The sequence below is a fragment of the Entelurus aequoreus genome, linkage group LG23, assembly GCF_033978785.1.
Source record: "Entelurus aequoreus isolate RoL-2023_Sb linkage group LG23, RoL_Eaeq_v1.1, whole genome shotgun sequence".
NCBI classification, from domain to species: Eukaryota; Metazoa; Chordata; class Actinopteri; order Syngnathiformes; family Syngnathidae; genus Entelurus; species Entelurus aequoreus.
In genome coordinates, this window is record NC_084753.1 from 41,614,958 (window position 1) to 41,630,178 (window position 15,221).

At 46.1% G+C, this 15,221-nt stretch overlaps 1 protein-coding gene across 1 annotated transcript in view; it reads right to left on the reverse strand.

The window, feature by feature from the left end:
* Positions 1-14,910, reverse strand: part of LOC133640803 (probable carboxypeptidase X1) — a 15,106-nt gene extending 196 nt beyond the window's left edge. Inside the window, exons 1-13 of the mRNA XM_062034475.1 lie at positions 14,606-14,910; positions 8,307-8,416; positions 7,999-8,138; positions 7,846-7,930; positions 6,152-6,302; positions 6,012-6,088; positions 5,832-5,955; positions 4,494-4,690; positions 4,255-4,434; positions 3,902-4,196; positions 2,615-2,754; positions 532-634; positions 1-461 (exon numbers count right to left, since the gene is read on the reverse strand). The exon at positions 1-461 is cut by the window's left edge and continues 196 nt beyond it. Coding sequence (XP_061890459.1) covers positions 130-461; positions 532-634; positions 2,615-2,754; positions 3,902-4,196; positions 4,255-4,434; positions 4,494-4,690; positions 5,832-5,955; positions 6,012-6,088; positions 6,152-6,302; positions 7,846-7,930; positions 7,999-8,138; positions 8,307-8,416; positions 14,606-14,861 — 2,190 coding nt within the window. The 5' untranslated portion in view covers positions 14,862-14,910 and the 3' untranslated portion in view covers positions 1-129. The remainder of the gene's footprint in view (positions 462-531; positions 635-2,614; positions 2,755-3,901; positions 4,197-4,254; positions 4,435-4,493; positions 4,691-5,831; positions 5,956-6,011; positions 6,089-6,151; positions 6,303-7,845; positions 7,931-7,998; positions 8,139-8,306; positions 8,417-14,605) is intronic.
* Positions 14,911-15,221: the final 311 nt, after the last annotated feature.

Here is a 15,221-nt window from a genome sequence, read left to right on the forward strand (position 1 = left end):
GGATTTCGAGCTTGTGTCTTGGATCTCCTGAGAGTCCACAGGTGTACCTAATGTGAGTGCGTATAAAGTTTTTAATGAGGTGAAGTGACGCTTTAAATGACCCCAACCATAATCCTGGTCCGGTCCCCTTCATAATCTGCCGTCCCCAGAGGCCCGCCGGGCCTTCCGCCCCTGCTCCCGCTGGCTCTCCCGGCGCCGGTTGATGGCCTTCGTGCTGGCGCGGAGTTTCCGTGACCTCAGCGCCCGCAGGCGCAGCTGCAGGTCCTGCGGGATCTTGCCCCCCTTGGCCCGGATCTCCTTCAGCCTCTGGATGGGCGTCTGGGTCAGGCTGAAGTCGCAGACGGTGGCCCGGGGCTCCATCCCCACGTGGCAGTGACGCACGGCCGGGAAGTAACCCTCGGCCCAGACCACCACCTTGTACTCGCCCGGGTTCAGGAGGCGCCAGTAGTCCCCGTCGGCGGCTGTAGGGGACATCATCACAAGGCTCTGTCTGGGATCAGGACTGACTGAGGGGAAAACCTGCAACCTTACCCGATCTGATGTCATGTTCGTGGTCCTCTACCTTGATTACAGCGTCTGCTATTCCTTTTTTGCTCTCCTTGTCCCTCACCACCCCTTTAATGCCTCTGTGGACCTGAGAGAAGACCACATGAGCTGTAAGACCTCCACAAATAGACCCAGGATTCCTACAAAATCCTAATACAGTACGCATAAGCCTTAAGTCACCAAGTAGTAGCCTATTTTATCACATCTATTCGATGATATGGAATACTCCTACGCTTACCCGAGGTCGGGTCGCGGGGGCAGCCACTTTGTCCAGCTCCCCCCGGGGGATCCCGAGGCGTTCCCAGGCCAGCTGGGAGACATAGTCTTCCCAACCTGTCCTGAGTCTTTCCCGTGGCCTCCTACCGGTCGGACGTGCCCGAAACACCTTCCTTGGGACGTGTCCCGGGGGGCATCCTGACCAGATGCCGCCCTCTTTAATTACTTTCCCATTTATTGAAGAGTCATTCCATTAGTAATGATATTACTTTTTTGGTTAAGTAACGAGTAACTATATCCATCCATCCAAGCCCAGACTTTCCTCTCCCCAGCCACTTCGTCCAGCTCTTCCCGGGGGATCCCGAGGCGTTCCCAGGCCAGCCGGGAGACATAGTCTTCCCAACGTGTCCTGGGTCTTCCCCGTGGCCTCTTACCGGTCGGACGTGCCCTAAACACCTCCCTAGGGAGGCGTTCGGGTGGCATCCTGACCAGATGCCCGAACCACCTCATCTGGCTCCTCTCCATGTGGAGGAGCAGTGGCTTTACTTTATACTCCTTCCGGATGGCAGAGCTTCTCACCCTATCTCTAAGGGAGAGACCCGCCACCCGGCGGAGGAAACTCATTTGGGCCGCTTGTACCCGTGATCTTGTCCTTTCGGTCATAACCCAAAGCTCATGACCATAGGTGAGGATGGGAACGTAGATCGACCGGTAGATTGAGAGCTTTGCCTTGCGGCTCAGCTCCTTCTTCACCACAACAGACCGATACAGCGTCCGCATTACTGAAGACGCCGCACCGATCCGCCTGTCGATCTCACCATCCACTCTTCCCTCACTCGTGAACAAGACTCCGAGGTACTTGAACTCCTCCACTTGGGGCAAGATCTCCTCCCCAAACCGGAGATGGCACTCCACCCTTTTCCGGGCGAGAACCATGGACTCGGACTTGGAGGTGCTGATTCTCATCCCAGTCGCTTCACACTCAGCTGCGAACCGATCCAGTGAGAGCTGAAGATCCTGGCCAGTTGAAGCCATCAGGACCACATCATCTGCAAAAAGCAGAGACCTAATCCTGCAGCCACCAAACCGGATCCCCTCAACGCCTTGACTGCGCCTAGAAATCCTGTCCATTAAAGTTCTGAACAGAATGGGTGACAAAGGGCAGCCTTGGCGGAGTCCAACCCTCACTGGAAACGTGTCCGACTTACTGCCGGCAATGCGGACCAAGCTCTGGCACTGATCATACAGGGAGCGGACCGCCACAATCAGACAGTCCGATACCCCATACTCTCTGAGCACTCTCCACAGGACTTCCCGAGGGACACGGTCGAATGCCTTCTCCAAGTCCACAAAACACATGTAGACTGGTTGAGCAAACTCCCATGCACCCTCAAGAACCCTGCCGAGAGTATAGAGCTGGTCCACAGTTCCACGACCAGGACGAAAACCACACTGTTCCTCCTGAATCCGAGGTTCGACTATCCGGCGTAGCCTCCTCTCCAGTACACCTGAACAGACCTTACCGGGAAGGCTGAGGAGTGTGATCCCCCGATAGTTAGAACGAGTAACTATAATGACTTACTTTTTAAAAGTGATTTTCAGAACACTGGTAGTAACAGTAATGCGGTGTGGAGTTTAAACTAAACACGTTTTGTTTAAAATACCGACATATACCGTGTATCGGGATTCGGCCTAAAAATACCGGGTCCCTATCGCCCGGCCCTAGGCTGAACACGGTGCAAGTTGATTGGCTGGTAGAAAGTGGTCACTTCCTGATTCGTAAGAACGCAAAAACACCGGAAGAAAGATGTCCTCCATTTTTACCCTTTGGTTGCAAACGGCGAGAACCGACCTGCTCCATGTAGATGATCAGGGACTCCTTGTTGTTCTCCCACTCCACCGGAAGCTCGCTGGCGTGGGGGTACTTGTCGCAGGACAGTTCCACCGTCACCTCGAAGCAGTTGGTGTGCATGTAACTGAAATCGTTCATACCTGCGACACAACAATTACCATCCGTAAATAGTTGAAGGTGTATTCTATTATTAGTCTTTCACTACTCATGTAATTGACAGAGGACCAAATCGGTATTCGGATGTCATCAGCTGTACTGTTCATGGGCACCAGGGGGCGTGCTTGTGTAGTTTTTAGCAGAGAGGGTATGGCCAACTCGGTTTCAGAGTTGGGACCAAACATGACATCCTTTGACCAATCATTCGTCTGGCCATACTCTCTCTGATTGGTCAAAAGCCCTTCTGGTGACTACAGGGCGCCATGTTTGGTCCCAACTTTGGAACCCGGTTGGCCATACCCTCTCTATACACGGCTCTGGTTTTTCTATATGTGTTAAGTCAGTCAAACTCACTTCCAGGGACGTTGTGCCAGGCGCCGCCGTTGATGATATTGTTGTACTTCTGGACGTAGAAAGGGTATGGCCAACTCGGTTTCAGAGTTGGGACCATACATAGCGTCCTTTGACCAATCATTAGGTGATCGTCTGGCCATACTCTCTCTGATTGGTCAAAAGCCCCTCTGGTGACTACAAGGCGCCATGTTTGGTCCCAACTTTGGAACCCGGTTGGCCATACCCTCTCTATACACGGCTCTGGTTTTTCTATACTCACTGCCAGGGACGTTGTGCCAGGCGCCGCCGTTGATGATATTGTTGTACTTCTGGATGTAGAGAGGGTATGGCCAACTCGGTTTCAGAGTTGGGACCAAACATGGCGTCCTTTGACCAATCATTAGGTGATCGTCTGGCCATACTCTCTCTGATTGGTCAAAAGCCCTTCTGGTGACTACAGGGCGCCATGTTTGGTCCCAACTTTAGAACCCGGTTGGCCATACCCTCTCTATACATGGCTCTGGTTTTTCTATACTCACTGCCAGGGACGTTGTGCCAGGCGCCGCCGTTGATGATTATGTTGTACTTCTGGACGTAGAGAGGGTATGGCCAACTCGGTTTCAGAGATGGGACCAAACATGGCGTCCTTTGACCAATCATTAGGTGATGGTCTGGCCATACTCTCTCTGATTGGTCAAAAGCCCCTCTGGTGACTACAGGGCGCCATGTTTGGTCCCAACTTTGGAACCCGGTTGGCCATACCCTCTCTATACACGGCTCTGGTTTTTCTATACTCACTTCCAGGGACGTTGTGCCAGGCGCCGCCGTTGATGATATTGTTGTACTTCTGGAAGTCCTCGTTGTGGCAGAGGCGGCGCTCGGGGTTGGCCATGGCCAGGTTGGTGGAGGCGTAGACGGTGGCCAGCCAGCGGAAGAAAGCGTTGTCGGTGGTGGGCGTGTCGGCATGGGGCGCCCAGCCGTAGGTCCCGTCGTAGGGGTATGTCACCACCAGCTCGCCCCCGTGCAGATTGGCGCTCAGCACAAAGGGTATGTCCTGCATCCAGCTGATGACGGCACGCGTCTCTGGAGCAACCTTGGAGGTAGATGTGGTCATTGATGGTCACCTGGTGAGAGGAACTTGGCGTCCTTACCAGAGCGTCCTCCTTGGTGTAGTATTCTGGGATGGGGATGTAGTGGTTGGGCACTTTGGACGGGTCCTCAGCCGCCTCCTGAGCGTCCCACATGAGGTGGTTCAGATCTGGGAAGTTGTGGTTCAGGTCTATCCCTTCATAGCTGTACCGTCCCTCACCCCAACCGGCCAGTTCGGAACCCTGAGGAACATCCTTATAAGGCCGAGGTCGCCCAACGCCAAACCGGAAGCAGCGCGTACCTTCTTGTAAGCCACTTCGTATCCGTCCGGGTTCATGGAGGGAAAAAGGTGGATCCGCGTCTCGGTGACCAGCCGGACGATGCGTTGGTTGCCTTTCTTGTACTCCCGGCAAATGTACTGCATCAAGTTGAGCACCAGCTCGCGGCCCAGGACCTCGTTGCCGTGCATCCCCGCCACGTAGCGGAACTCCGGCTCACCTGAGTTACCACACGTGAAGTAAGCAAATACAATTGTACCTCGGTTTTTGTAGGGTTCCCTTTCCAACGAAAATACTCGGCAAAAGTTTGCTCCGGTTTTCTGAAACCGTCTCAGCTTTCGCACGGCCAAACATTGCGCATAACAAATGGTGTACCCTACCTCGGTTTTTGAATTTTTCGTTATACAAAAGGGTAGACAACCATTTTTCCCATGAGAAATAATTAATATGATTTAGACACCCGAAACAAATTTCATAGAGAATAATTCTAGTTGAAAACAATGTGAAGTACACACACATGATGATGAATGAAGTTCATCAATGAACATTTAGCATCACTTTTAGTTTTGTTGAAGACGATGGCGGCCCGCCACAAAAGAATTACGTCCGCCACAAATAAAAATTAAAACAATTTTTTTTTTTTTGTCCTCTCCAGCTTCTCAGGCAAATCATATAGTTGATGTAGATCAGGGGTCGCCAACCTTTTTGAAAGCAAGAGCTACTTCTTGGGTACTGATTAATGCGAAGGGCTACCAGTTTGATACACACTTAAATAAATTGCCAGAAATAGCCAATTTGCTCAATTTACCTTTAACTCTATGTTATTATTAATAATGAATGATATTTACACTTAATTGAACGGTTTAAAAGAGGAGAAAACACGAAAAAAATGACAATTAAATTTTTATATATATTTTTATACACATACATATATATATATATATATATATATATATATATATATATATATATATATACACACATATATATATATATATATATATATACACACATATATATATATATATATATATATATATATATATATACACACATATATATATATATATATATATATATATATATATATATATACACACACACATATATATATATATATATATATATACACACACACATATATATATATATACACACACACACACACACACACACACACACACACACACACACATATATATATATATATATATATATATATATATATATATATATATATATATATATATATATATATATATATATATATATATATATATATATATATATATATATATATATATATATAATATATGAGACTAGAAACACGTCCACTTTACATGACGAAGAACTTCCCTCACCAAGTTCGTGCTTGCCGGGATGGTCGGACATCTCCATGACGTAGAGTTTGAGGCCCATGTAGCTTTTGCCGATGGTGTAGATGCGCGTGATGTCAGGACACTCCTCAGACACCGCCTTCATCAACTGGCACCACCAAGTCAGTCACACCCCGGCTTCAACCCCAGGAACTTCACCTTTACCTTTCTCATCTCCATGTAGTTGTGGTGGCGGAAATCCAGAGCGTCTTTCGGCGCGGCGTCTTTCGCCGGCTGCGTTTCTGCAACGGACAAGTCCACACTGACACCTACGTCTTTTTGGCTTACGAGTCATTTCTCTGTACCGTGGACCCGGCACCCGACTATCTCGGCTCGGAGGCAGATGTCGCCTTCGGCCAACCAGCTCTGCGGGTTGATGCGGACGTAACGTGCCACCACCGGGACAGGAAGGATCCCCAGCACCGGAGTCTCTGCGTCGTTGTTGCCCTCAAATATCTGCGGTCATAAAACACCTAGTCAGCAGGTACACTATGTGACAACCAGGAGCACTTTATGGCAGCTCTTAAAGGGGAAGTGCACTTTTGTTGGAATTTTGCCTGTCGTTCACAATTATTATCACAGACAAGAAGACAAAAGGTTGGGTTTTTTTTTGCGTTCTAACTAGGGTTGCAAAGGGGTGGAAAGTTTCCGGTAAATTTCCGGAAACTGTCCGGAAATGTATATTTTAAAATTGTTATTTTATTTTATTTAAATACAATTAAATAACATTTAATATAATTAATTGTATTAAAATTGTAATTATATTTTGACATTTTATTTGATTTTATTTAAATACAATTATATACAATTTTATGAAATTAAATACAATTTTATAAAATGTAAATTTTAATTATAATTATAATATTTTAAAATTGTATTTTATTTAAATAAAATTAAATACAATTAAATATAATTTTATTTTATTAAAATTGTAATTAATATTTTAACATTTTATTTGATTTTATTTAAATACAATTTTATAAAATTAAATACAATTTTATTTTATTAAAATTTTAATTATAATTATAATATTTTAAAATTTTATTTTATTTAAATACAATTAAATATAATTTTATTTTATTAAAATTGTAATTAATATTTTAACATTTTATTTGATTTTATTTAAATACAATTTTATAAAATTAAATACAATTTTATTTTATTAAAATTTTAATTATAATTATATTTTAAAATTTTATTTTATTTAAATACAATTAAATATAATTTTATTTTATTAAAATTGTAATTAATATATTAACATTTTATTTGATTTTATTTAAATACAATTGTATAAAATTAAATACAATTTTATTTCATTAAAATTTTAATTATAATTATAATATTTTAAAATTTTATTTTATTTAAATAAAATTAAATATAATTGTATTTTATTAAAATTGTAATTATAATATTTTACAATTTTATTTGATTTTTTTTTTTTTTAAATAATACAATTTTATAAAATTAAATACAATTTTATTTTATTAAATTCGTAATTAGAATTATAGTATTTTAAAATTTTATTTTATTTAAATAAAATTAAATATAATTTTATTCTATAAAAATTTTAATTAGAATTATAATATTTTACAATTGTATTTGATTCTATTTTACTTAAATAAAATAAAATAGTATTTCATTAACATTTTAATTATATTATAAAAGTGTATTGTATTTTATTTTACTAGGGCCGAAGGGCGATGCAGAGCACCGCAAGGGCCCCAAACATGCACGAAAAGTCCCCATATTTGCAGGCGCATCAGGTATGGTGAAAAATTTTATATTTCGGGAGTCCCTAAATTTTTTTGGTAGTGGGTCGTGGCCTCAGGAAGGAAGTGACCGACGGGGGCGAGGGCCCGTTCAATTACTGTTGTTTTTCTTCTTTGATTTTATCCCAACCGTGTTCTTCCGGCCGACAAAACTCCAGCTGCGGGCCACTATTGGCCCACGGGCCACACTTTGGACATAAACTGTCATGAAAAAAAATGCTAAGACGTACCGCTTCTTGTGTCCCGTTCATGCTGCTTTCCCAGCTTATGGAGTCGTTGCTCAGCTGGACTTTGTAGGTCTCCACCCAGTCCTGCCTGCAGCAAGGTGGATCAGTGGACAACACCCGAGACCTTCCCCCCCGCCCCCTCTGACACGACCTGACCTCCAGATGGTGCTGCGGCCCTGCAGGATGACACCTGTGAAGCGGGTGAGGTGAAGGGCGTCCACCTCCAGCCACTGGTTCCGGTCTTTGTAGTCGGCACACCAGGCGCCGTCATACAGATCCCCGTCCTCGATGCCAGACTGAGATGAGCGTCACACACACACACACACAGAAATGCTTGGGTCAGCTTCCGCGGGAACCACGGACTTGGCCGCGTCTCCTAATAGCTTAGTCGAGATTTTAATTGCTCTCAGACGCACTCCCTGACCTATTTCATAAATTACGGAAACATCCAAAACTTTCCCCACCTGGATATTGAGTCTGCCTCTGTGAGGACCCAGACCGAACCTCTGGAAGGAGGACGCTTGAATTTGGGTGTCATCTACCCTCAGGGACTCCAGGCCCAAGGGAGGACACCCTGGGCGCAGAGGGGGACACGTTAGGGACATGGAACAACCCTACGGACCACTCAGGGGTTAAACAAGTCCTCTTCCGGATTCTCCTGAGTAAGCAGAACTCTTGTAATCTGAGATCTCGGCCTCTTAGCGTAATCATGGCGGGTCAGTTCAGCGGGAGTTGAGAGGCCCACTTCTCCTTCGAGACCGCAGATAAGTTGGTCCTGGGAGGCTCGGCATGCAACAAGAAAGCCCGGAGAGTGTAAAGTCAACGCTCGGGAATGCCACGACTTTGGTAAACTCGGCCATGAATCACGGAACGGAAGTGTCTCCAGCGCTGACCCAGACTGAACCTCTGGAAGGAGGACGCTTGAATTTGGGTGTCATCTACCCTCAGGGACTCCAGGCCCAAGGGAGGACACCCTGGGCGCAGAGGGGGACACTTTAGGGGACATGGAACAACCCTACGGACCACTGAGGGGTTAAACGAGTCCTCTTCCGGATTCTCCCGAGTAAGCAGAACTCTTGTAATCTGAGATCTCGGCCTCTCAGCGTAATCATGGCGGGTCAGTTCAGCGGGAGTTGAGAGGCCCACTTCTCCTTCGAGACCGCGGATAAGTTGGTCCTGGGAGGCTCGGCATGCAACAAGAAAGCCCGGAGAGTGTAAAGTCAACGCTCGGAATGCCACGACTTTGGTAAACTCGGCCATGAATCACGGAACGGAAGTGTCTCCGGCGCTGACCCAGACTGAACCTCTGGAAGGAGGACGCTTGAATTTGGGTGTCATCTACCCTCAGGGACTCCAGGCCCAAGGGAGGACACCCTGGGCGCAGAGAGGGACACGTTAGGGGACATGGAACAACCCTACGGACCACTGAGGGGTTAAACGAGTCCTCTTCCGGATTCTCCCGAGTAAGCAGAACTCTTGTAATCTGAGATCTCGGCCTCTTAGCGTAATCATGGCGGGTCAGTTCAGCGGGAGTTGAGAGGCCCACTTCTCCTTCGAGACCGCAGATAAGTTGGTCCTGGGAGGCTCGGCATGCAACAAGAAAGCCCGGAGAGTGTAAAGTCAACGCTCGGAATGCCACGACTTTGGTAAACTCGGCCATGAATCACGGAACGGAAGTGTCTCCGGCGCTGACCCAGACTGAACCTCTGGAAGGAGGACACTTGAATTTGGGTGTCATCTACCCTCAGGGACTCCAGGCCCAAGGGAGGACACCCTGGGCGCAGAGGGGGACACGTTAGGGGACATGGAACAACCCTACGGACCACTGAGGGGTTAAACGAGTCCTCTTCCGGATTCTCCCGAGTAAGCAGAACTCTTGTAATCTGAGATCTCGGCCTCTTAGCGTAATCATGGCGGGTCAGTTCAGCGGGAGTTGAGAGGCCCACTTCTCCTTCGAGACCGCAGATAAGTTGGTCCTGGGAGGCTCGGCATGCAACAAGAAAGCCCGGAGAGTGTAAAGTCAACGCTCGGAATGCCACGACTTTGGTAAACTCGGCCATGAATCACGGAACGGAAGTGTCTCCGGCGCTGACCCAGACTGAACCTCTGGAAGGAGGACACTTGAATTTGGGTGTCATCTACCCTCAGGGACTCCAGGCCCAAGGGAGGACACCCTGGGCGCAGAGGGGGACACGTTAGGGGACATGGAACAACCCTACAGACCACTGAGGGGTTAAACGAGTCCTCTTCCGGATTCTCCTGAGTAAGCAGAACTCTTGTAATCTGAGATCTCGGCCTCTCAGCATAATCATGGCGGGTCAGTTCAGCGGGAGTTGAGAGGCCCACTTCTCCTTCGAGACCGCAGATAAGTTGGTCCTGGGAGGCTCGGCATGCAACAAGAAAGCCCGGAGAGTGTAAAGTCAACGCTCGGAATGCCACGACTTTGGTAAACTCGGCCGTGAATCACGGAACGGAAGCGCCTCAAGCGTGTTTTCCAGTAAAGTTGTCTGGTGTAGCGCGGGACGAGGAATAAATCACACATTTAAGGACTCCTGCGTTTGGCTAATGGACACCAGCTTCTCCCCGTGTTTTGATGTCGGATTAAAATCCGTGCAAAGGGTGAAGAAGGGCCTCCGAGTCCAGACCGCATACTTGGGGGGGAACTCAGCACACATCTGGCAAGGAGGCTGAAATAAATGTGATTAGTTGCACTTCTGTGGACATACAGTATATAATCCTTATGAAAGCAAACAGCAACACCCTGGCAGTTATGCTCGTGAATGCGTGCCGTTCCGCCCCGTCAGCACTTGCGGTAAATCGGTCTCGAAATAAATCATTTCAATTCTAAATCGTATAATTCACTTATACTGTGGAGTGGCTTGTTTCACCCAGCAGTTACAAGACATTGAAACAACATTGATTGGACGTGCATGTCTTTTTAAAACTGACTTCAAAACAACTCTGAAAAATTGTTGTGTTTGTAAACTGAGACAACGTTGATGTCTAACGTTGGACCCATGTTGTCGGTTGGGGGAATGGTCAAATGAACGTCGCAACCCGATGTTGATTAAACGTCGTCAAAAGGCATGTTGTTTCAACGTTGTATTTCCATCCATCCATCCATCTTCTTCCGCTTATCCGAGGTCGGGTCGCTGGGGCAGCAGCCTAAGCAGGGAAGCCCAGACTTTCCTCTCCCCAGCCACTTCGTCCAGCTCCTCCCGGGGGATCCGAGGCGTTCCCAGGCCAGCCGGGAGACATAGTCTTCCCAACGCCCTAGGGAGGCGTTCGGGTGGCATCCTGACCAGATGCCCGAACCACCTCATCTGGCTCCTCTCCATGTGGAGGAGCAGCGGCTTTACTTTGAGCTCCTCCCGGATGACAGAGCTTCTCACCCTATCTCTAAGGGAGAGACCCGCCACCCGGCGGAGGAAACTCATTTGGGCCCCTTGTACCCATGATCTTGTTCTTTCGGTCATAACCCAAAGCTCAGGACCACAGGTGAAGATGGGAACGTAGATCGACCGGTAAATTGAGAGCTTTGCCTTCCGGCTCAGCTCCTTCTTCACCACAACGGACCGATACAGCGTCCGCATTACTGAAGACGTCGCACCGATCCGCCTGTCGACCTCACGATCCACTCTTCCCTCACTCGTGAACAAGACTCCGAGGTACTTGAACTCCTCCACTTGGGGCAAGATCTCCTCCCCAACCCGGAGATGGCACTCCACCCTTTTCCGGGCGAGAACCATGGACTCGGACTTGGAGGTGCTGATTCTCATCCCAGTCGCTTCACACTCGGCTGCGAACCGATCCAGTGAGAGCTGAAGATCCTGGCCAGATGAAGCCATCAGGACCACATCATCTGCAAATAGCAGAGACCTAATCCTGCAGCCACCAAACCAGATACCCTCAACGCCCTGACTGCGCCTAGAAATTCTGTCCATAAAAGTTCTGAACAGAATGGGTGACAAAGGGCAGCCTTGGCGGAGTCCAACCCTCACTGGAAACGTGTCCGACTTACTGCCGGCAATGCGGACCAAGCTCTGACACTGATCATACAGGGAGCGGACCGCCACAATCAGACAGTCCGATACCCCATACTCTCTGAGCACTCCCCACAGGACTTCACGTTGTATTTGTGTTGTGCAATATTGGTTGGAAAATTACCAAATTTCAATGTTAAATCAACGTCGTCAAAAAGCATGTTGTTTCAACGTTGTATTTGTGTTGTAGAATATTGGTTGGGAAATGACCACATTTCAATGTTAAATCAACGTCACAACCATTGATTAAAAGTTGTCAAAAAGCATGTTGTATCAACGTATTTGTTTAGTAGAATATTGGTTGGGAAATTATCAAATTTCAATGTTAAATCAACGTCAGAACCCAACATTGATTAAAAGTCGTCAAAAAGCATGTTGTTTCAACGTTGTATTTGTGTTGTGCAATATTGGTTGGAAAATTACCAAATTTCAATGTTAAATCAACGTCGTCAAAAAGCATGTTGTTTCAACGTTGTATTTGTGTTGTAGAATATTGGTTGGGAAATGACCAAATTTCAATGTTAAATCAACGTCAGAACCCAACATTGATTAAAAGTCGTCAAAAAGCATGTTGTTTCAACGTTGTATTTGTGTTGTAGAATATTGGTTGGGAAATGACCAAATTTCAATGTTAAATCAACATCACAACCTGACATTGATTTAACGTCGTCAAAAAGCATGTTGTTTCAACGTTGTATTTGTGTTGTAGAATATTGGTTGGAAAATGACCAAATTTCAATGGTCAAATCATTGTCGTCAGTAAGCATGTTGTTTCAACGTTGTATTTGTGTCGGAGAATATTGGTTGGGAAATGACCAAATTTCAATGTTAAATCAACATCAGAACCCAACATTAATTAATTAATTTTGATTTCTATTTACTGTTTTTTCCCTTTAAAATCGTTTTTAATCATATTTATTTTTATATTGTTTTTATATTGGTTCTATATTTATTTATTTATTTGTTTTTATTCAGTCATTGGTGGAGCTAAGGATAATATTTGATTATTGTTTTTAATATTGTTTTTAATATTGTTGTGCAGCACTTTGGAGACATTTTTGTTGTTTAAAGGCCTACTGAAAGCCACTACTACCAACCACGCAGTCTGATAGTTTATATATCAATGATGAAATCTTAACATTGCAACACATGCCAATACGGCCGGGTTAACTTATAAAGTGACATTTTAAATTTCCCGCTAAACTTCCGGTTGAAAACGTCTATGTATGATGACGTATGCGCGTGACGTCAATCGTTGAAACCTAAGTATTCGGACACATTGAATCCAATACAAAAAAGCTCTGTTTTCATCCCAAAATTCCACAGTATTCTGGACATCTGTGTTGGTGAATCTTTTGCAATTTGTTTAATGAACAATGGAGACTGCAAAGAAGAAAGTTGTAGGTGGGATCGGTGTATTAGCAGCGGACTACAGCAACACAACCAGGAGGACTTTGAGATGGATAGCAGACGCGCTAGCCGCCGACCTCACCTTGACTTCCTCCGTCTTCGGGCCGCCGACCGCATCTATAATCGTCGCTCCGTCGATCGCTGGAACGCAGGTGAGCACGGGTGTTGATGAGCAGATGAGGGCTGGCATAGGTGGCTAGCTAATGTTTTTATCATAGCTCTGTGAGGTCCCGTTGCTAAGTTAGCTTCAATGGCGTCGTTAGCAACAGCATTGTTAAGCTTCGCCAGCCTGGAAAGCATTAACCGTGTAGTTACATGTCCACGGTTTAATAGTATTGTTGATCTTCTGTCTATCCTTCCAGTCAGGGGTTTATTTCTTTTGTTTCTATCTGCATTTAAGCACGATGCTATCACGTTAGCTCCGTAGCTAAAGAGCTTCGCCGATGTATTGTCGTGGAGATAAAAGTCACTGTGAATGTCCATTTCGCGTTCCCGACTCTCATTTTCAAGAGGATATAGTATCCGAGGTGGTTTAAAATACAAATCCGTGATCCACAATAGAAAAAGGAGGAAGTGTGGAATCCAATGAGCCAGCTTGTACCTAAGTTACGGTCAGAGCGAAAAAAGATACACCCTGCACTGCCTCTCTAGTCCTTCACTCTAACATTCCTCATCCACAAATCTTTCATCCTCGCTCAAATTAATGGGGGAATCGTCGCTTTCTCGGTCCGAATCTCTCTCGCTCCATTGTAAATAACGGGGAAATGTGAGGAATACTAGCTCCTGTGACGTCACGCTACTTCCGGTACAGGCAAGGCTTTTTTTTTTTATCAGCGACCAAAAGTTGCGAACTTTATCATCGTTGTTCTATACTAAATCCTTTCAGCAAAAATATGGCAATACCGCGAAATGATCAAGTATGACACATAGAATGGATCTGCTATCCCCGTTTAAATAAGAAAATTCATTTCAGTAGGTCTTTAAACATCGTCAGTAAGCATGTTGTTTCAACGTCGTATTTGTGTTGTAGAATATTGGTTGGGAAACGACCACATTTCAATGTTAAATCAACGTCACAACCTGACATTGACAGTGTACGAATTGTGCTCTCTAAATAAACGTGCCTAGCCTGGACAGGACATGTTAAAATAATATAAAATAATACTTAAAATACCTTTTTAGGTAACAGGACTGTGTTGAGTCACACTTTTGACCTTCCTGTTACCTGCAGAGTTTTTCATCGGATCAGTTTTCTGATTAAAAACATGTTTTACAGTTGATTTGGTCAAGGGGACGCGAATAAATGATACCTCTTCCGGCGTTCGCCTCCCCCGCGGCGTCATCTTCGCCGTCCTGCTTGTCGGCGTCCTGGCCGCGCGGCGTGACGACTTGGTGCGGGACTCCGCCGGGAGGTGTGGTCGGCCCCCGACCTCCCTCGGACCCCGGCAGAGTCCAGCTCCGCGTGGGTTGGAGCGAAGGGGCGGCGGTGGTGGTGGTCTGGCTCGTCGTCACCCGGAAGCCCCCCAGGAGGAGGACGAGGGCCCACGTCAAGCGGGATTTCTCCATCGTGCTTCTGCGGCGTTGTGGACTGCGTGGGGGAAGCACGACGTTATGTGGGACGCGGAGGAGGAGGAGGAGAGAGTTAGACCCCGCCATCCCTCCTCCTGCCCGGGCACACCTCCTCCGTAACACCACCTTGCTTTCATGTGAGGAACTCCACACAGGAAGTGGCTGTAACAATTTATTTTATTTATTTTTATTTTTATTTTTTTTACACTTTTACCATGAACAATAATGAATCCCTGTCATGATCCTTCGTGACTTTCGTGTTGTTTTTTCCAGTGTTTAGTTCTTGCTTCCTTTCCAGCGCTCTTATTTTGGTTCCGTTTCCTGTTTTCGGTCTGTTTTTTTTTTTTGCTGTGACTT